We start from the raw sequence: 21172 nt of genomic DNA, 5'->3' as shown, positions 1-21172 counted from the left end.
AAGCGTAAGGGAATGTAATTGAGAAGGGTAAAGTACAGATGCTTTAATTGAGTTTTCAAAGAACATCTAGAAATGCAGGAGGCTTATACAGAGGGACGGACGAGAGCCTCTGTTATTCCCTGGGCTGTCACAACCACCCCTGCCCTCTTTGTCTGCCACCCACCTACTCATTGTCTGCTGTTACCACAGACTGATTAGATAGTGGAGGCTCCACCAGGAGAAACCATTCCTTACACACACAGGAAGAGGCCAAAACCAAGAGACATGTAGAATGTGCATTTATTTATTTGTATGCCTTTTGGAGAAATAATTACACTCTGGGATAAGCTGCGCACGGTGAGGCTCCAAATAACCCCGTCATAATAGCCATTTCAAAATATAATCTTATTCTTAAAACAGACAGGAGACAAGTTATCATGCCACACCAAGCCAGCAAAACAACGACCCTCACTGCCCGCCGCTGGCTTTGCTTCCAATGAGTTGGGCAGGGACCTAGCTATTTGCTCTAGCTTGATCCATCCCACCCCCCGTTTTCCTTCAACTTGGGAGGCATTTCTTGTTTCATGTTTTACATGAAAAAAGTCCTCCCTCCCCCTCCCCACTAGTCGTTTCTCCCATGACGAGCTGATTTGTTCACCAAGCAAGAAGGGCAGGTTTTATGGACAGTCTCTGACATCGCTCTTTAAGAGTAGGAAGGAAAGCACTCCTGGGTGGGGTGCCAGGCAATGTGCCCCTTCTGTAATGAGCCAGACATCCCTCCCTATTGAGCTACATCTCAAATCACGGCTGGTTTGTACCTGTTTACAGAGGGGGCTCTCAGAAAGCACCCTAGCACACATTTAAAAGGAAGTTCATCCAGAGGGGCGTTAACCTAAGCCAGAGAAGAAAAGGCACATTGTAACAGAAGTCCGTTAAAAATGATTCTGCCTGTCGGAAGGCAGGCAGCCGGGGAATCTCAGGTGTCCATACGAGGAAGGGTTAGCGGGCGAAAGGGAGGCAGTACTGTGGCTGGTAGTACAAAGAGGATCCCCTGCAATTGTGCTTTGGCAGACACCACAATCAGATCTTTTGGGGCTGGAAGGTGAAATTTCCTGGTGTCGGGAGGGTCGCTGCAGTCACAGATTGTGCTTGCCATGAGGTCATGAACCTAGCAATGCTGTCTCAGTCCCAGTTCCCAGGCGCTGGGCCAGCAGCTTCTGCACATTACATGGAGCTTGATATTTGTTTACCAAGCAGAGCCCTTTCTAGAGAGAGGCTTACCCTCAGAGCCAAGGTCTTCTAGCAGCTCTGCTCCCTGGCCTGGCCAAGGAAGGGCAAGGGAAGGAGCAGAGAAGGAATAAAGGGCTGATTAAAGTTGCCTGTTAGCTCCTGGCCACTTAGAGACGTGGTCTGGTGCTGCCCGTGGGATACAAGGCAAGACAATAAGCTCAGTGTTCTGAAGGAGTGGGAGGGAGTGAGAGACCCGTGAAGTCTCTGTTACCAAAAGGAGCCTGGTGTCATGTAGCATTTTCATTCATTCTAAGGTCTTTCACTGGATCAGTTCTTTGCTGCAAATATGCAAGCCTATCGCCAGCATTGCCTGCTCCTGTGCTGTCCAAGAACCCAGGGTGCTCTGTCCTGGCATCTCCAATCTGTCCCAATCCTGGCTGTCAGACGTAACAGTCACAATGAGCAACAGGAGAAAACTCCAGTGCTAGTCTCAGCAGGGGGCTTCCAGCTCAGCTGTCCTATGGATTTGCCCTCCCAAACGGCATCTGAGCTTTCGTTTTCCCTAACCCACAACAGAGCATTGGGCTTCGCAATTCACTCGCAGCCCACTCAGTAAGATGGCACCCAAGGTAGCACTTGGGGCTGTGCAGGCAGCGGAGAGAGGCAACAATAAAGGCTGCCAAATAGTGTTTGTGATTGGGAGGAGGGGGGAGGTCGGGTGTATTGTGCTGGAACCTACTCCTCTCCACCCAACTGCACAGTTTGGTATACTCACTGTTCAAGCACATCTTCACATTGCTTAAGGTGGTGAGGTTCTTCCTCCTGATTTGTAAAGAAAGCTGCTTTTGCACAGCCCCAGCCACCTGAATGCTTCCAGGGCAGGAAGTGCTTCACATCGCGTAGAAACCTGAAACTTGTATTAAAAAGAAAGGCTTGATTTAAGAGAGACTGCCTGCTCAAACTGACCATTGGTGAAAAGTGACATTTAATATAGCCTTAGCACAGGGAGCAGGGTATATAATGCCAGAGATTGGCAGCTGTCTTTGAACGGGGCTTAATCACAGGAGGGAAAATGTTTAAAAATATTCAAGTTAAAAATGTAAGCAGTGAAGTTCTGCCTCCAGGTATTAAGCCTTATTTTATGACCTTTGACCCCGGGTCCTCAGGTTGCTTGAGTAATAAATGTGTCACTTTGCAGTAACAGAGTTAGCAGCCTCTGCAGCACAAATTTTAATCAAAGACCATCAGTGTCCAGTAAAATGGACAGTTCTCACGCGAGAAGGGAAATGTTTGCCAGACTGTCAGCTGGGGTAAAGCTGTGCTAAGGGGAATTTTTGGAGGAGGATTCTGAAACTCTGTCATGAACAGGAGAGACAAGAAAAATTCTTAACCCTAGGCAGAAGAAGTCAGAAGCAGCTTAATAGGGTTTACGGACCATTTCCAGAGTTTCCCCTGTGTTTTTACTCTCTGCTTGGACTTCTGAGCTCCATTTCTGAAGTGAGACAAGCACAGTGAGTGGGGTAGTGCTGAGTTCTCTGGCACTACATTCCCCCAAGTTAACACCCAGCTTGTTTCAAGCCTAATTACTCAGAGCAAGAGACTGGAAGCATATCAGTATGCCCAGCAAGCACTCCTGAGGGTTTAAGGCATGTCAGTGACAGGTAATTAGCACCTCCCAACAAGGACACAAGAATCCTGACCGCTGAGATCAGTCTGCCCTGGTGCACCAGGACTTGTGTGAAACGGAGATCTGCTCTGACAGTTGAGGCCGCTTAGTAGCGCCAAACAGCTAACAAAGTGAGGAAGCAACAGGGATCCAGAGCCATATAGAATGGATTTGTCTTGGGAGGAGAGCTGAGACAATTAGAAAAATGGGATAGAAGCAGAACTCCAGGACCAAGGGCTGGTGTACTCATCAAACAGGCAAATGAGCTAATTCAGACCCACTGAGTCCATATGTTCTACCCCATAGGCCACACTACAAATAAAACAAAGACCAATGTTTTCTAAAACGGTAGTAACAGAAATGGAGAAACTGTGAGAAAGCTTTGTAACAGGACCAATCCTAGTAACCACAAACATATCCATTACTTTCTACAGTCCCTTGACCCATCCTCCAGAGATGCCACCAGTTGTCATATCTAGTTAACCAGCTTCCTCACCGTGCACCTGAAATTTTTTTAAACATAACCAAAAGAAAAAAGAGTCCTTGGTGAGGGATAAGGGATCACTCCAGAAAACTGCTGTTCGATTGTGTTAGCAGCTGTAACAGTTCCCTGTCTCTGGCAGAGATGTTTGTCCAGCTCTCATGGGGCACGGATGCAGGCCAGAACAGCCTTCCACGTGCTGAACCCCGCAGCACTGTTAAGAAGCTGCTCCTGACAGAGAAGACGACGCTCTGTTACAGAGCTCCTCCACTTCAAGGCAGAAATGGTCAGACACTGAATAACCATGGAGACCTTCTGAGAGCTCACAACCCTGGCTTTGCATGAGAAGTCTGAGAACCAGAGTCAAAAGGGAGTTGAGCAAGTTACATCAGCACCCAAGGTGAGGAGGGGATTAAAAAGTCCTCACATCCAGATCAAACCTGCAAAGAGCAGGTTGTTGGGTTTTTTTGTTTTTACTAAGAGTCTGAAACAGGAGTTGTAACCCTGGAATCTCTCCCAGAGCCCTGCAGGAAGAGGGCTGCTGCCACATTATCAGAGTTTTGTTTCACTCAGGATGATATTTGCAGTCACAAACACAAAGCAGGAAAGACCCCAGAACAGCACAAACCAGATCCAGAAGGTGTGCCGGAAAGGGGACAGGTGTTTATTGACTGTGCCACTGCCGAAGACCAGCTGAGTGTCCTTCCGACTACAGTAGGCCAAGAAAGCTGGGATGATGTATTGGATCCCATTGCCAGCATAGGCTCCTGTGATGCCCACCAGGGACTCCAAATCGTGGGTGCAGACAGCCACCAGCACAGGGGGAATCAAAGTGATCGCTGGAAAGACAATCCTATCCACCACCCATGGGTATGTTCCTCCTTCCCGGTGGAAGAGGGTCTTCCAGTTGTTTCGCAAGGTGACAGCGATGATCGGGAAGTTGGTGCTGATCGTAAAGACAGGAAACAGGCCCAGGAAGTAGCGAATGAAGGCGACATTAATGATATCACAGTTGGTGAAATTGAGCGTGTACATGTCCATGAGGGTCTCGTTGCGGAAGCAGTAGATGGCTGTGAAGGACAGGAGGCTGTAGAAACCCAATATTAAGATGTAATCCAGCAACACCAGCTTGTTCACATGCTGCTTCTTGGAGATTGGAGTAATGAGGGAGGGCAGCGAGTGCTGGCACATGAAGGAGTAGACACACACCCCAAAGAGGTTGCGGATCCCCGACAGCTGTGCCAGAGGTGGGTGACCTTCCCCTTCGCCCTTGCCAATGCGGATAAGGGCCAAAATAATCATGATGACAAAAGCTGTAAAACAAGTGAGAGAGAGAGAGCGAGAGAATAAGACAAGTCATACCAGCATACAGACTCCCAAACACGGCTTTCCTCTCTCCTAGCAGCACAATCTCTGCATTAGATCTCACCACATGTCTACAGCTCAATAGATAAGGAAAACCACTGCCCTATGGAGAATGACACACTGCATATCAAGGAGGAATGTACAAGGGAGTTATCACTTTATTGGCTTTCAGCATGAGGCTGTACATCAGAGAATTCAGATGGGAACAGCCTTGTGACTTGGTCTTTAGCAAGTGTATCTAACCGTCACCCTCTCCCAGGGCTCCCTCTCAGGAAACGGGAACTCTGCACTCTGCAATGTCTAACACTGCTGTCATTCACTTCAGGGTCTCTTCCTATCCGCCTTGCCAAGGGATGCGACACCTTCCAAACACCCCCACCTATGGAGTTAGCCTAAAGGGTATTGGAAAGAGATTACTTTGTGCAGAAGGCAAGACCCTAACCCTAGCCACAGACAGGATGCCACACGTGACTTGCTAGTTGAGGACCCTGAAGCATTAGCCTACGGCAAGGGGAACCTTTTTTGGGGCAGGGACTGCATACCCACAGAAAAACCAATCGGGGGGGGGGGGGGGGGAGGAGGCGGTGGGAGAGTGAGGGAGAGAGAAAAAAGGAAAGCTCGATAACATGGCCCGCAAATGAGGAGAAAGACACTCCCCACATTCCCATCGCACACCAGAGCCTAGTGGGGCCCAGGCTAGTAGATTTTGTGTGCTCCAGCCCTGCAGTAGGGTGACAGGGGGCTTGACCACAAGCGCGGGCTCCCCAATTCTAAGGTGGGGACCCCTGAACCTTGGGGGCTAGCTCCAGGCAAGCCAGGGGCCATATCTGGCCCCAGGGTCTTAAGTTCCCCACCCCCGCTTACGGGGTATGTTGGGGATAGCAACTGTGTGTTATCCTATCACATAGGGAGGTGGATGGAACAACAGCCAGCACTGGCTATTTCTTGGGCAGGAAGAACAGGCTGTCTCCTGCTAATCCCAGAGGGGGGAGAGAAACTAAAGCTGTGTAGAAAGCAGCACTGAAAAAATGCTATTAAAATTCATCTGTTCGAGGCATTAAATCCACCTGCCTGCCCTTTACCCTGGTAATGGGAAAAACCCAACTAACAATATTTTACTGGCTTGTCAAAACAAAGTACTTGCTCTGGAAAAGAAGAAATATGAATGGATGGGTTAAAATCAAGGCAGGAAATGAAGCCAAAATCACATTTTAGTAGGAGAACCCAGGCCAGAAGCAGTTAGCCACCCACAAGGAATAGCAGCCTGGCAATAGGCACAGTAAGAACCACATCCACATTATGGCAGTCCTGGCAGGCCTGGGAAAACTGGTCACTGGCTGGCTTATGGAAGGGTGAAAAACTCTGCCTGCTTGACAGGGAACGACAGTATTTACAATCTGAAATGGGGAACGACTGGGAAGACTGGATTGCCCTGGCTCTTGTACAGCTGTCTCCTGTGTTGGTTGAGAGGCCCAAGCACAGGAATGAGTTCCCAGGTAATAAAAATCTAAAATAAAATGCTGACATTCCTATTAGACAGTTTTGAATGTCTCACATAACCCAGCAGACAAACATCAGCAGCAAGTCTCCATGCGGAGCATCCCATAGCAGACAGGCCATCTGGGTGCCTGCTGTAGGGGAACAGAGATGTTCATTTGTCAGCAATTGTAACCCTCCTATACCTGGAGAGTGGTAGTGACCCTTTGGTGGGAGTGCACCCTAAGGAAATAGGTGATATTTACGGAATTAAGTTACAAGCACTCTGCTTCATCCAGTGCCTAGAAGAGACCAGACAAATTTCATCCAAAGCTTCCACTGATACAGATGTGCAAGGTCTTTCCTCTTAAGCCAGGGGCAATTGTACTTCCCAGCATGCAACACTGCCTTGGCACTAAGTGTGCCAGTAACTGGGCCCAACACCCCAAAACATCCTTTTACCCATTTCACTCTGACACACACCCTACTGCACAGAGCCTCATGCAATAGATGACGATGACTCCTAACCTCATTGGGTGCACATCATCCACTACAGCCCACAGCGTAAGCAGCTGCCCACACTCATCCCCCTAACCTTTTGCCCACCAACTCCACCTATGAGCTTACAGCACACTCCCTTTCATGCTCAGTGTTCCCTTTGAATTGCCCTCCAGCAGACTCCATGACATTTCAATTGGCCCCTCAGCTCATGTGACCAATAAAATGCTCACTGCAATCTCCTTCAGGTTTCCCATTCCCTAGTGAAAGAGCACAACAGTGGCTGATCATTTTGCAAGCCATTTAGAATATAAACTGACCATTACACCAGACCTATTATACAGAGGTATTACTAGAGCAAGGCCACACTGGAATAATATCAGGCACATCCCTGACACTGGACACAGTGGAGTCAGCTGGGAGGATTCAGACAGCTCCTCTTCTCTGGGTATTTACTCACTTTCTTCCACTCTAATCTGAGCCATGGAAAGAGGTGCATTTCAAACCCAAAGGCAATCATCGCAGGAAGTGACTTTCTAGGTCTCTGGCAACACATTCCCACTCCCCAAATCAGCACTGCCAGAAAGTCTGCTTTCTAGCAAAAGCAGAAAGCCCTTCGTGTTACCCAGAGCCTGTGTCGGACACTGCATGTACTCATCAGGGCTGTGAGCATGGACAGGCTGACAGGAACAGGAAAAGAAAAGCAACACAGGAGAGGAAGAGACAATGCTAGAGAACAAATGAGCAAGATCGGTCACACTGCTTGGGAAATGCAAGTAGAAGACATTTATTTCTCTCTTTGGGGAGACGTGTTAGACTCATGAAGCCCAGTCTTGTATCTTTGTCAGATCTTAACTATTTTTAACTGCAAGGGTCCTGCCCCTCTCTCCCTGCTGAAGAGAGAGAATCTCTTCCATCTCTGCTCAGTCAAGGGCTGACCTATCAGCTCTCATTCAACACTGCACAGTGGGATTAGCTGAACTCCTTAGTGAGCCTCCCAGTGTGCACCCCTTTTCAGAGTCTTTGTACGGCAGAATGGCAGCCCTAGTCAGCTGCTCTGCGAGGACGGAAGCACCAGGGGCTTTATTCACACAGAACTCCAGAAGAAGAGCCTTGCAGGCTACCTTCTGTTTCCAGCTCACGCCCTTACACAGGAGAACAGTGCAGGATCATATTTCCATTTCACAACCTGTCAGAGTCAATGTCCCCCCGTCACACTGCATGCCTGTTACGCAGATGGGACCACATGAGTCCTGGCACAGCTTTCTACACAGGTGACTGAGCTGTGGAAGGAGGCTGGAAGGCTGCTTCCAATTCAGAGAAAAAAACCCACTTTCCATCTTGCTTCTAGAGCATTAAGATTTTTTGGATTAGAATAAACACTGCTTGAGGCAGAACGTGAGTTGATTCCCCACTTTTTTAGGGTCTAGTGTACAGGCCCCACTCATGTTCTGCATGTCAGTCTGCTCCAGCGATTCTACTGTTCAACCCACAGTTCTTGGCATGACCTGGAGAAACTGGTGAATTCCTTTATAAGGAAGCCATGCTTTGCTATGCAGGGAAGACTAGGGCCTGATCTAAAACACGGCCAATGAAAGAGCCCTCCACTGACTTCAATGGGCTTTGGGATCAGGCCCCTAATGGAGAATGATGGGGTTTCCCAGCACAAGGCCTCCCGCAGTAGAGGCTGCAGAATATGCTAGAACTACTGGTGCGACAATTCTAAAGGATTCGGAGGCTCTCAGGTAGAAGACTGCAGAGAAGAGCAAGCTATTATGGTCTATAGAAAATCTGTATTGCCAGAATGAATTTTCTTCCTGACATGAGCTTCCCAGTGAAGCAAGTCTAACAAGACAGGTTCAAATTATAGCAACAGCGTGTCAAACCAGCAATGCTACTGCTCTGCAAGAAGCTCTCCAACGGAATGTTCCCCTATCTTAGTACTGGTGACATGCAGGAGTGCCATCCTTTGCTATCCTTTCCAGTAGTGCAGAGTGCTCATCTCACGTCCTTTGAGGGGATTGGGATGGCTGGGTGAATTGGAAGACTCCTCTACTGAAGTCCCGACCACGGATAGATCTCTGTAGCAATGCCTCCCCCAGCAGCTGTATTTTCTCTGTCTATGGGTGGAACAGTATCCACCCAGAATCTCTGGTCCTACCTGCTGGAATTTCATATCCTAGATTTATCTACCTGTCCCTGGGAGGAAGCAAGACCCAAATGAAACACTCTGAAAGTAGTTATGCTCAATGATAAATCAAGCTGAAAAGAGGATGACAGCTTCTGACTGACAAGCAGCCTCACCTCGAGTTGATAAGAAGAGGGGTGAAAGCAAAGCCAAACTATTCCATTAAAGTAGCCTACAGCTCCAGCACTAACATTTCCATAGTGCTCCTACACCAGGTGGTTAGCAGACAGAAAATGTGTGAAAATTGCTCATGTGTAAGGAATAGGTTTGGGCAGGAGGGACTGAAATATGAAGCAGGGATGGAAGAGACCTTCAAACACCATTTCAGAAAGACAAGAGCCAGAGAAATATAGTTACATAGTTAGCAGTAATCAAAGAAACAAAATGGTTGTTAACAGAAATCTAGTACAGCTTCTCCAATCAGCACAGACTGGGTTTATTTTTCTGAGAACTGCTCTTATCAAGCCACGTTCTAGCTTATAACAGGAGTGGGCAAAAGGACCTCCACAGGCCAAATCCAGCCCTCCTAGTGGGTTGATCCCCCCATCCCCAAGCCAATCAGGGTCTGGAGGCAGGGGGAAAGCGCTCAGTCTCTTCCTGCCCTGCAAGGAGTGCACAGCACTTAGAAGCACTTAAAATGTCTGAAGTGGCCCCCAGTCAAAAATTATTGCCCACGCCTGGCTTATAGCATCCACACTTACCCCAGCGTAGAGCACAGCTTGGTTCTAGGCCAAGCAGAACCTTTTTTATCCTGGTCCAGGAAACTATGTTAGAACCTTGTTTAGAAAGCTGATTGCCACAGCATGATTTTCAGTTGTTGCAAAGACAACGTCAAGACGACAACCATCTCTCCAGGGAAGGTAAGAGAGAAAAGCAAGAGGATCAGATACTTTCACAGTTGGAGACAGGCCTCATAAATGTCAAAGACATACATAAGATGTCTGTACATCATTACTTTTCCAGTTGTGTTTCATGGAACACTCCTGGTGGTCTCCATCATGAAACATTTTGAGACATAAGCAGTGGGAATAAAAAGTAGTGGTGGTGAGGTAGGGAGTAGGGTGTGTCTATGAAAACATCCCAAAGGGCAGGTCTATGCTGCACAACTATTTCAGGATCCTGGTAAACCTTGTTGCATGAGGGATAATGGATGGCTCAAAATAGCGCGTTATTTCAAAATTTGGTGCTGTGTGGATGCACCAAATTTCAAAAGAAGCTATTTTGAAATAGATTTGAAATAAGATATGCAATTTGCATAGTGCAAATTGTGGGTCTTATTTCGCGTTTAGGGTGCTATGTAGACGCAACCTTAGTAAATAGATAAGAGAATGAAAGGTGATGAAGAATGTCCCCTCTACACTGTGTGATGAGAACTGTGTATACCACCTACAGAAGGGGAAGGGGAAGAAGCAAGGAGGGAAGGCTGAAAGATCACAAGACACTATAAAAATAAAATGCAACTGTAAAGTGGTGCTAATATGCTACAGTGCCCTGCCTCTGCTTCCTCTCACCCCCTCTCCTGACACCCATGTGAACTGCAGCTTCCTTGGAAAAGAGTGCTGGGTAAACTAGACTTTATGGCTGATGGAGGCAGTTATGCTGGTCAGCAGAGAGGCAGATTACATGGTTTAGACAGGTTACAATTACCCTTTGCACTTTAAACTCATTGGGGTATTTAGATATAAATAAAATGAACCCCTATACAAAACAGTGTATGAGATTAAGTCACGCAGACTCCAGACAGTTCATTTTCCACACAGATCTGGCTACGTCTACACTGTGGCAGTTTTTCGGAAGAGGAAATGCAAATGGAGCACTCATTTGCAAATCTTGCACTCTCATTTGCATATTCTCTTCCAATCCTTTTTGCGGAAGGTTTTTGTGATAAAAAGCCCTGTGTAGACGGGACCATGTGTCAGAAAAACCCTGTTTTGCGCAAGATCCTGTAAACCTAATTTTTTGAGAATATGCAAATGAACGCTCCATTTGCATTTCCTCTTCTCCACAGTGTAGACGTAGCCAAAGATAAGTGGTTCTGGGAGGGACATTTCCACATCCCACCTCAGAGCCGGCCCAAGGTAGGGGCCAGCCGGGCTACTTCTCGGGGCGCCCATGCGGGGCTGCTGGGCCGGGCAGGGGCGGGGCCACGCATGCACTGGGTGCCTGGGGGTGGGGCTGTGCATGTGTCGCACTCCCAGGGGCGGTGCCGCGCTCCCGGGGCGCGCGAATGGCTCAGGCTGGCCCTGTCCCACCTCTCGAGAGTACATCCTTTTTGGTGAAGGACAGAAAAGGGGAGACCCAGAGCATGGGTCAACAGTGTGATGCTGTTGCAAAAAAAGCAAATATGATTCTAGGTTGTATCAACAGGTGTGTTGTAAGCAAAACTCGTGAAGTCATTCTGCCGCTCTATTCTGCACTAGTTAGGCCTCAGCTGGAGTACTGTGTCCAGTTCTGGGCGCCACATTTCAAGAAAGATGTGGAGAAATTGGAAAGGGTACAGAGAAGAGCGACAAGAATGATTAAAGGTCTAGAGAACATGACCTATGAAGCCAGGCTTCATGAACTGGGCTTGTTTAGTTTGGAAAAAAGAAGATTAAGGGGGGACATGATAGCGGTTTTCAAATATCTAAAAGGGTGTCACAAGGAGGAAGGCGAAAATTTGTTCCTCTTGGTTTCTGAGGACAGGACAAGGAGTAATGGGCTTAAAGTGCAGCAGGGGAGGTTTAGATTGGACATTAGGAAAAAATTCCTAACTGTCAGGGTGGTCAAATATTGGAATAAATTGCCAAGGGAGGTGGTGGAATCTCCCTCTCTGGAGATATTTAAGAACAGGTTAGATAGACATCTGTCAGGGATGGTGTAGACGGAGCTTGATCCTGCCTTGAGGGCGGGGGGCTGGACTCGATGACCTCTCGAGGTCCCTTCCAGTCCTATTATTCTATGATTCTATGGATTTTTAATTGCCACACCTTACTGAGATTTTCTGTTGTTCATGAGGGAAGGACACCAGATTTCTACCCTGGAGGGCAAAGGCCTCTGAGAGGCAGGCTAAGGCTTCTCGTCTCTCTTGACCGGAGAGATGTTGGTTCATGTGTCCAGATAAGGGATGAAAACCATATGAGCCTCTATCTGAAAATCAGCACCGAGGCAAAATCTGGGAATATAGGGATATTTAACATTCCATCGGTGCTGGTTCTAGTGGATAGATATTGCAAAGTCGTATACAGATGTGAGAAAGTTAAATTAGTTTTTCAGAGCTTATCACTTCCTCAGAGTCTGACTGGGATCCCTCCTGTAGCCTCTTGCTTGACCTGCATTTCTCCACAGGGGAAGGAGTGGAGGGCCAGGTTGATCTCAATCATCCTTCCCTAGCACTGGCAGGAGGGCAGGGAATCGGGAAGCGTCAGGCCTACCACAGATGGGGAGCTGGAAGCACCAAGAAGTTTGTCACCATTCATCTGCTAGAGGCAAGGGCTGAAGGTAAGCAGTCTCCTTGTCCCAGGTGCTGGAGAAGTTCCTTCTCATTCTCCTTCAAGGCAGAGGGGTGAGAGTGTGGCAGGGTCAGACACCATCCTCTCAGGGCAGACAGAAAGGACAGAAATGCAGTTTTCCATTCCTCTCCGTGCTAGCAGCAAGTCTGGGACCTGGATCTCGGTAGCTGTACGGTGGTCCTGAACACAGCCCCTCCCCTGCCACGTTCATACTCTGTCCCTCTCCATGAAGTGAAGTAGCCAACATAGCAGTCTTGGGCCACCCTCTCCACCACCACCGGTTTGCTTTTCACCTTCCACAAGGAGCAGGTGTGAAAACAAACATTCACCATTTTCTTTTCCTCTGTCCCTGCCACATCGCTGATGTGAAGCAGCTAGCAGCTTTCCCCAGGGACAGGATCTAGGCCTCTCCAAATCCTGGATATTTATATTTACAGATGTTAGGAGACAGAATTTAGGAAAGTCAGAAAAAACAATGTCTCCATTTTGCCATGAAACTCATTATGAATACTTGATGGTTGGAGCCTTTTAATTTTATTTAGTTATCCTGGAAGGCTTTCAGCATCCATAATAAAAAATACAAATCACAGGTTGGACCTGCTGAGAATCCTCACAAGAATCCAATTTCACTGGTGCTTTCATAAGGCAACAGAAACTCTGTCAAGCCTGAAAAGCCACCTTGATAGCCCTCCCCTCCCCAATATCTGCCCTTTACCACTAAATCTGCTTCCCTAGAGCTGCTGTCCTGATACTATGCTTCACCATGATTTTCTGACTTCTTTCCTTTCCTTTTAGCTCACTAGAGCAGCTCCACTTGGCAGGACCGATGCAGCAGATGCACTATTTTTATAAGAGTTTTTAAGAGAAAGTTATGCCTGGAAGGTAGAGAAGTTGCAACCCTGGCTCCAGCTCAGCCTTACGCAGAAGGAAACAGGAAGGTCCCAAGTCAAGATGTGACTGGGAGAGAGGAAGAAATGGAGGGAGATATACTGTCAGTCGCTGTTCAGATAGAGCTTATCTTACTCCATGTTGCAAAGTTAAGCCACACTGGTGCTATGTGACAGGGAACATTTCCTGAGTAGAGAGGAGTTTGCTCTCCCAGTCAACCAGTCTCTCCAGTGACAATCTGAAAGGTGCCGTGCTAGAGACTCTCAGCTTAGACCGGTCCTCCTGTAATGCATGGACAGTAGCCAAGCATGAGTGAGGTGGCCAGGCTTTGTGCTGAACTCTGACTCTAAACATTGTGCCTTCCACAGGCACTTTCAAGCAGGAATGTCTTAATGATCTTGGGGAACTGCTCTCATAGGGCAGCTGGCTCCAGCGCAGCAGATAAAAACCAAGGTTGCTTTGGAAATTATTTTCAGCTGACATTATCCCCTTTGTGGAAGACAGACTGCAAACAGTAAGAGATGTAGATAACTACACACATTTGCTGCAGCTCATGAGTTGTGCCCTCTTCAACCACATCCATTCCCTCAGCCTGGAAACCATGATGAACACTAAACGAGCATCACCAAATTACGCAGATATCTTGCTCTACATGTCATCCCTTCTAATGAACCGGAGCAGCGCTGGATGCGAAATGCTTCCATGTCGTCTTGCTATAAATGGAGGCGCCCTATGCCTCATTGCCCCCATCCGCCCATTTAGAACAGTTTGTTTAAGCGGGCGCCCTGTTACAGCTTTGACACATTTGCAGCAGAGCCATCCATCAGTGCTGGCGGATGGCGTGACAGAGCTTTCCTCTCGAAGCAGAGAATCAATATGCCAGGGGATAATGATAATGAATCACTCCCCTCACAATGCACACCACTTGCTGCCCATCTCATACGTGAGGCAGCGTGATGGATTCTGAGAGGGAGATGGCGCCAAAAGAGGAAGAGGAAGGGAGCATGCATAGCCTCTCTGGGCCAGCTCCCTTTGGACAGGATTCTGGAAGAAGAAACCACCTCTTTTTTGTAATTCATCTACCGCAGTGATCTCCTGGACCCTTGCCAAACCAAACATCATTCTATGCAGTATGAGAACACAGTATCCGGAAAGTCTCAGGGTAGCCAAGTTGTCCGAAGGGACTTGGTGGTAGCAGACAAGCACTGGAATTTGGAGGAGTTCTATCGCATTCCGACTCAGAAATGAAAGGTAAGTAAACTGAACAAAAGCAGAGGATGGCTAAGCTGGCTGAGGCTCAGTTCTGAAATACTTAGACACACTAGCAAGACAGGGCTCAAGTCACTTCATCCCAAGCAAAGTGGTTGAGTTACAGCTTACGGTGTGGAACTTTTGGAGGAGCTCTTAAAAACTGGAGGCCTGGCCTGCTCCGTGGACATTAAACATCCCAAAGGCACTTTTTGGAAGGGCAAAGATTTGCCTTGGGGGGGGGGGGGGGGTCCTTAACAGTGTCCCTGCAAGCTGAGCACTTGAGCCCAGGAGAGATTCAGGTGCCGTCCAACTGGTGAGGCCACATCAGGAGTATTGTGTCCACTTCTGGGCCCCCCACTATAAAAAGGACGTGGACACATTGAAGAGGGTCCAGCGGAGGGCAACCAAAATGATGGGGGAGCTGGAGTGTATGACCTACGAGGAGAGGCTGAGGGATTTGGGTCTGTTTAGTCTGCAGAAGAGAAGAGTGAGGGGGGATTTGATAGCAGCCTTCAACTTCCTGAAGGGAGGTTCCAAGGAGGATGGAGAGAGGCTGTTCTAAGTAGTGATGGATGGCAGAACAAGGAGCAATGGTCTCAAGTTACAGAGGGAGAGGTCTAGGTTGGATATTAGGAAAAACTATTTCACTAGGAGGGTAGTGAAGCACTGGGATGGGTTACCTAGGGAGGTGATGGAATCTCCATCCCTCGAGGTGTTTAAGTCCCAGTTTGACAAAGTCCTGGCCGGGTTGATTTAGTTGGGATTGTTCCTGACTTGGGCAGGAGGCTGGATTTGACGACCTCCTGAGGTCTCTTCCAGCTCTATGATTAGCAGAGTGCCCCATAGCTGGCAGCATATGTTTCTGCTGGTGGTGCACATTCACACATGCCTCAGTGTACATAACAAAATTTACTGAGCACACTGATGGAAAAAATTAGAGGGAACATTGGTCCTTACCCAATATTGTCGCTTACCCATTACTACAGCAGGCACTAGCCACCTTGCTATTCCTTTGACCTAAGGCAATGGCGGCTGCCTTTGAGCAGTGCTCTATGTAATTAAATCCACTGAGTTCCTTTGGGATGAGAAGGTGCTAGAGTTGCACTGTACATGTAAGCTGTTCAGACAGCTCACTATCACCAGTCATGCTGGTAAAACAAATCTCTGAAATTAGAGGCTTCTGGAATAAGGCCTGATCTGACTCCTATATTAAGTGACTCTGAATTAACCCGCATGGCCTCCCCAGAAACTATATTATCGCACCAGTCAGAGCTCACGAGCCCCAGGCCTCTTGGAGCTGAAATGGACAAGCTGCGCTTCACTAGTGAATGATTCCAGATAAGAGAGGATGACAAAAGCAATGCAAGGTGGAATCAGTCGCCTAGGTGCAGTGGCAACAAGTGGATCTGCCTCGAAGTGGGAGCTAGAGGTCTGTGTGAGAGAAGTAGGGGCTTATAAGGGATACAGATGGGTACCTATGCCCTGTGAGGAAAATAAGTCAGAACCACTGGGGGAAGGTAGCATCTCTGGGTGACTGTTTTACTGATCTCAGACAGGAGGGGGTGGGGAGGAAGAAAGTGTTTTTGTCCTCTAGGAAAGCAATAAGAAGGGCTCAGGGCCTTAGCATAGACAGTTCATACAAAGTAAAGCAGGGCTTTGGCTAGTGGGCAGTTATTTCACTGGTCTGAAGTCTCAGGCTGAGTCTATATGGCATGGAACCATAGCTCACACAGGCAGTAAAAGTGCAAGGACACATGCTGACCTTCCCATGATCAAACAATGTGGAGTGTGACTTGTGGAGAAAGGCACAACAAGGAGGTCAGTGGAGTAGAAACCATGCATTTAGTGTATCTCTCATTGGCAACACCAATCAGCCTGACATTCTATTCATGCTGTCAGCCTTCACTAATGCCCTTTGCCACCCTGCCAGAGATTACTTTTGCGCTGGCTCTAGGCCAGATCAGAGGGTTTCACTAACAAAGACAATTTAAAAAAAAAATAAACCAAGTCTTAGATGACATGAGCGCTAGGATAGCGTTTTACTGCTGGAAAACACCAACTTTCTGCTTCTCCTTTCCCTGCTCATAGCAGTGTTTGCTGCAAGCTAACCAAGCAGACTTATAGTCTCCTCCTCTAATCATAACTCCTGCCATTAACTGTTGAACCATTCCCTCTCTGATCCCTATGAGCTGACCCGCTGCACACATGCTGAATCCTCGGCACCTCGGAGCAGGGGGGAGATTACCTGTTTTGTACTTATGTGTTGCTATTGCTCCTTCATCCGTACATATGGGAGAGGAAACCTGGTTAGGGACGTTTGTTCCCATCTGCTGGAGACCACATGCAGAGTCATTTTCTGCCAACTCTCCTTGGATCCTATGGCAGAGGATCCTCAAGTCACGACACCCGGTAGCAAGTCCCTGCTCTGCTACTGACTTGCAATGTGTCCTTGGACCATCATCTTTATTGCTCTATGCCTCAGTTTACCATTCATGGGGTCATTTTGAGGTTTAACATTTGCACAGTGCTCAGAAGTGCTAAGGAGGTGCAGCATGTCTGAGGCCAGTGAATCTGTCTTGAAGCTCAATGGCCAACACCCGCTCTGGTTTATTTGAGCTCCCATTCAATGAACTGTCACTCCACTTGCCAGTGATTTGGCATCTCTTGCTGAATACGGTGCTATATTAAGCATACTTATAGATTTGGGGGAATGCACCATTATCCTCACTGCTGCTGTACACTCCCTCCATCCCAAAATCTGCACTGGCATCCTCGTTCTGGATGTCATCACAGAATGTGGAAGTGGTCGTGACCTGTTCACTCCAGCGTGCTCAACTCTCCCCAGGCCTTTCCCAACAGGCTCTGCACCCCGGCACAGGCAGCCAGGGGTACATCTCTTCCTGACTGGAGATGACGTTCTTTTCAGGAACATTAACCCTTCTGGCAGGATCTTAGCAGTCCCAGCCAGCACTGTGTGTCACACTTAATTTACATCTGAAGCTAAAAGGAAGCTTTCACTCAAAGCCGGCACCATTTCATCCCACCCCACTCTACAGACACCACTGAAACAAGCTCCTCAGATGTGTCTAAAAGCAGATGCAGCAGAGAAGCACGGTCTTTTAACTAACTCTTCATAAATATATTCTCCTCTTAGTGAATTATTTATCCCATAGGGCTCCTAAGACAGCTTTCTCCTTTCCAAAAGGGACCAAAAAAAGCAGGAGGACTTGGCAAAAGTATGACATCAGTCAGTGTCTTTAAGGCAATCAAAAATGCAATATAATGTCCTGATTTATAGTTCAAGTCCCAACTTCCCCCTCCCAATGGAGGGTGTAAAGAAGAGACTAAGAGGGCAGAGGTCTAACTGGTTCTTCCCTTAAGCTGTCACAGCAAGCTCTGTAATTACCAGAAGAGCAGATGCCTACAGGACTGTCCAGTGGCAAACTAATCTCCTTGCAGGAGATGGAAAAAACAAAACGCAAGATATTGTCACTATTCCTGCACTAGCCCTGGCTCTAAATCTTGCAGTCTCCCTTCTTCCCCATCTGCTGTAACGAGTGTTAAAAATAGCCAACTGGCCCAAGGATTTTAGGGTGGATGACCTCGAGCATAGCCAGTTTAAACCTGAATCAGGATAGCAGTGACCAAAAGTCACCACAACTTCTGTTCAATGGTCTATGGACCACGATCTTGGACTAATTCTCAGCAGTCAAACGTCCACTACAAAAGCCTCCACCACAACCGTTTCACCCTTGGATAAAGTGAAAATGCCACAGGATTGAATTGGTATGGAAAATGACTTACCCTTTTGGAGAGTTTATTCTTTGCTGCCTAGATAAATTATAAAAAAAAAAAAAAAAAAAAAGATCAATCCCCAACAACCACCCCTAAACAAGCTACTAAATTCCATGGCTCCCAAAGACTGGAAAGAGAATTTTTAGATGGCCAAGAGGTCAACGTGGACAGTTCCTTAACAGACACTGAAGGCCAAAGCAACAGGTACTGGTTCTGAAACAGAAAGCTTAATCTATTTAAGATCAGTAGATTCTACATACAATAAACTGTGGCTTCCCTCTTCTAACAGTTGTGCTAGTTTCCAGTACTGTTTGACTAGCAGACTTCTCAGAAACCACCACCTCCCTAACCAAACTGGCCAGTGAAATAGTACTACAGCCCTGCCACAGCATGGTTTTAACTCTATTATGGAGCTAATGAGAAGCCTGGGTCTTTGAGAGGGGAAAGGATGGTGGCAGTAAGAAATTACATTCTGGTCAAATGACTCCTTGTGTTATTGTTTAATTACTTACAGCCATGTAAAGCGGTATGAAAAGTTACTTCATTGCAATCAAGTGGAAGGAGACTGGGTATCATTGAGACTGCACCTTTCTATTGGCAGGTCAAATTTAGAAGGCAAGTCTGCCAATGAGAAAATAATATAAATGACAGACATGAAAGATTAAAAGAACCTACAAGATCTTCACGTATGCCCTCAACTCAATGGAAAATTGTTCCCTACAATAATGGCCTGGCATTTGGGATGGGAACAATGGAAAAATAGCATCTAGGGATTAGAATTTTGGGTTCATTCTTGGTTCTGCCACTTATGCGCTGTGGGATTTTAGACCTCAGTTTTCATACCATACCTATCCCACAGTGGTGTTGGAGGAGTCATTACTCAGAGTTCCTAAAGTGGTTTGAGATCCTTTAGCTAAAGGTATTTTAAAGGCACCAATCACATGCCTAAGAACAGAAAAAAAAAAATCAGCAAAGGATCTCTATCACTGAGCCTGAAAGTGGAAACTTGGCACTGCTGGATATGAAGTGTCTGTGCAAGGTGGAATAGGTGAAGGAGGTGGCAGCAGACAGAAAAGGGGAGAGATTTAATTAATGGTCCCAGGTTATCTGCAGAATTGGGCTAGGATTGTGACTGACCCACTTTGAGAAGTGTAGTGAGGAGGACAGATGTGCTAATTGTCTGATCTGAAAACACTGCTGAGCATAGTGGGAAGGTGGGGGAGGGGCAGAAAAAAGAGCAAGCCAGCAACAGCCAAAATGGAAGGAAGTTTATTCCTTCCCCAAATGGATCTCAATGAACATGCAATACTTCCTAATAACTACAAATGGAGCATCTGGCGCAGAGCATGCAGCGAGCGCCCTGAGTGAAAGCTGCCTGGGAACGTTTGCCAGCAATAATTCAATAACTGTGGCAATACTCGTGCCACCACATCTTTAAAGCCAGAGATCTCCGCTCATAAAGCTGGAAGTTCAGGCTACCGCAGTTGCTATTAAATTGGCTTAGGTGCTTAATACACAGTAGTAGTAAGACATTAAGCACCTGCCCATCAAACACTGTTCTTTTGTTATCTTTCATAATGATGCTGATGGACATACTCTTCATCCAGAAAGGCAAAGCACTGGAATGCCCCATGACTCCCACCTTGCATTCACCTGTGAGGTTTTGGACCCTAAGATTTTTCCTTCTGATTTTGCCAGATTCTGAGCTGTGCACTGCAATGTGCAGACAATTACCAGTACCAAGGGGAAGACGTGGGATAGCGCTGAAGAAGGTGGAGATAAGGCACAAGTGTGGCTCTGTGAACATGGCCTCCTTATAGGCTCCAGTGTAAATAATGGTGTGGAGCACTAAATAGATCATTGGTAAGTACAAGTGCAGGTGAGACTACTCTATCACCTACCCCTAAGAGAATGCCACATGGAACAGGTCAGCTCTAGAAACAGAACAAGAGGAATTCTACTTGGACATAATTTTGGGTGACAGAGTCAGGATACTGAAATCAACTTAAATCATTGGTTCCTGCCTTTGTCCTCTATCAACAGAGAGGAGGAGGAAAATGGACTGAATGAAGAGCAGAGTCTTTCTTTGAGGTATTTTAGGCATTTCAGATACAAATCAAATCTCTCATGGCTGTTTCTTTGACTAGAGTGTAAAAGTGATATTATTCCGAGAACGGGCTAGCCAAACTGCAATAAAGGAATGACACCAACAGTGCTTTAACCAGGCTAGGGAACAGTCTTCTTGTACTGTTCAGACAATTTTAAAACAGTTTTATATTATTTTGGGAAGGGGAAATGATGCTACAGCACAATTCCCTGTAAAGAACCATAGGCCAAATTGATGCAAGAATTGGGACTAGCACCCTATTACAACAAACATTGTTCAATGTTCTAGCTAGCAAAGTTTTGACCTGCAGTTGTACTCTATACAAGTAACAATATCAGAAGAGAGCTATGGCTCAAATATTAGAACACTATTTCATCTTGCCAGCAGGCATTATTCTACAGCCAGCTTTGAAAATAAAGTTTTAAGCTTAGCTCAATTCAAGACCTCGGCTAATACACTATAAAAAAGGACTTGATCCTTCCTGCACTCTCGGCTGTCACTTTGGCATAAATTAAGGCACTGCTAGCCCTATCACTGTTCCCCATAAACTATGCGCTTCTGCGACCACTCAGGAAAGATTCAAATGCCAACCAAATGACTAAGCAGAGTGCCCACAGCCAGGTTTTTTGTTGCTACATTCACATATGCCTTGGTGCACATAAAATTTATTCTGCACAAGGATGGAAACGATTAGAGGGAACATTGATCCCTATTTTAAGAACATATGAATAACCAGATCAAAGGTCCCTCTAGCCCA

At 47.0% G+C, this 21172-nt stretch overlaps 1 protein-coding gene across 4 annotated transcripts in view; it reads right to left on the bottom strand.

Moving 5' to 3' along the window:
- Positions 1 to 261: 261 nt before the first annotated feature.
- The window catches only part of SLC38A12 (solute carrier family 38 member 12), an 81619-nt gene continuing 60708 nt past the window's right edge, over positions 262 to 21172 (bottom strand). For all 4 annotated transcript variants that reach the window (XM_075903708.2, XM_075903707.2, XM_006136396.5 and 1 more), the window contains one exon: positions 262 to 4669. In XM_075903708.2, coding sequence (XP_075759823.2) covers positions 3909 to 4669 — 761 coding nt within the window. In that variant the 3' untranslated portion in view covers positions 262 to 3908. The remainder of the gene's footprint in view (positions 4670 to 21172) is intronic.

Source organism: Pelodiscus sinensis, chromosome 20 (assembly GCF_052426305.1).
Source record: "Pelodiscus sinensis isolate ZL-2025 chromosome 20, ASM5242630v1, whole genome shotgun sequence".
Classification (NCBI taxonomy): domain Eukaryota; kingdom Metazoa; phylum Chordata; order Testudines; family Trionychidae; genus Pelodiscus; species Pelodiscus sinensis.
Note: the sequence above shows the minus strand (reverse complement) of the source record. Positions and strands in the feature narration are given on the sequence as shown.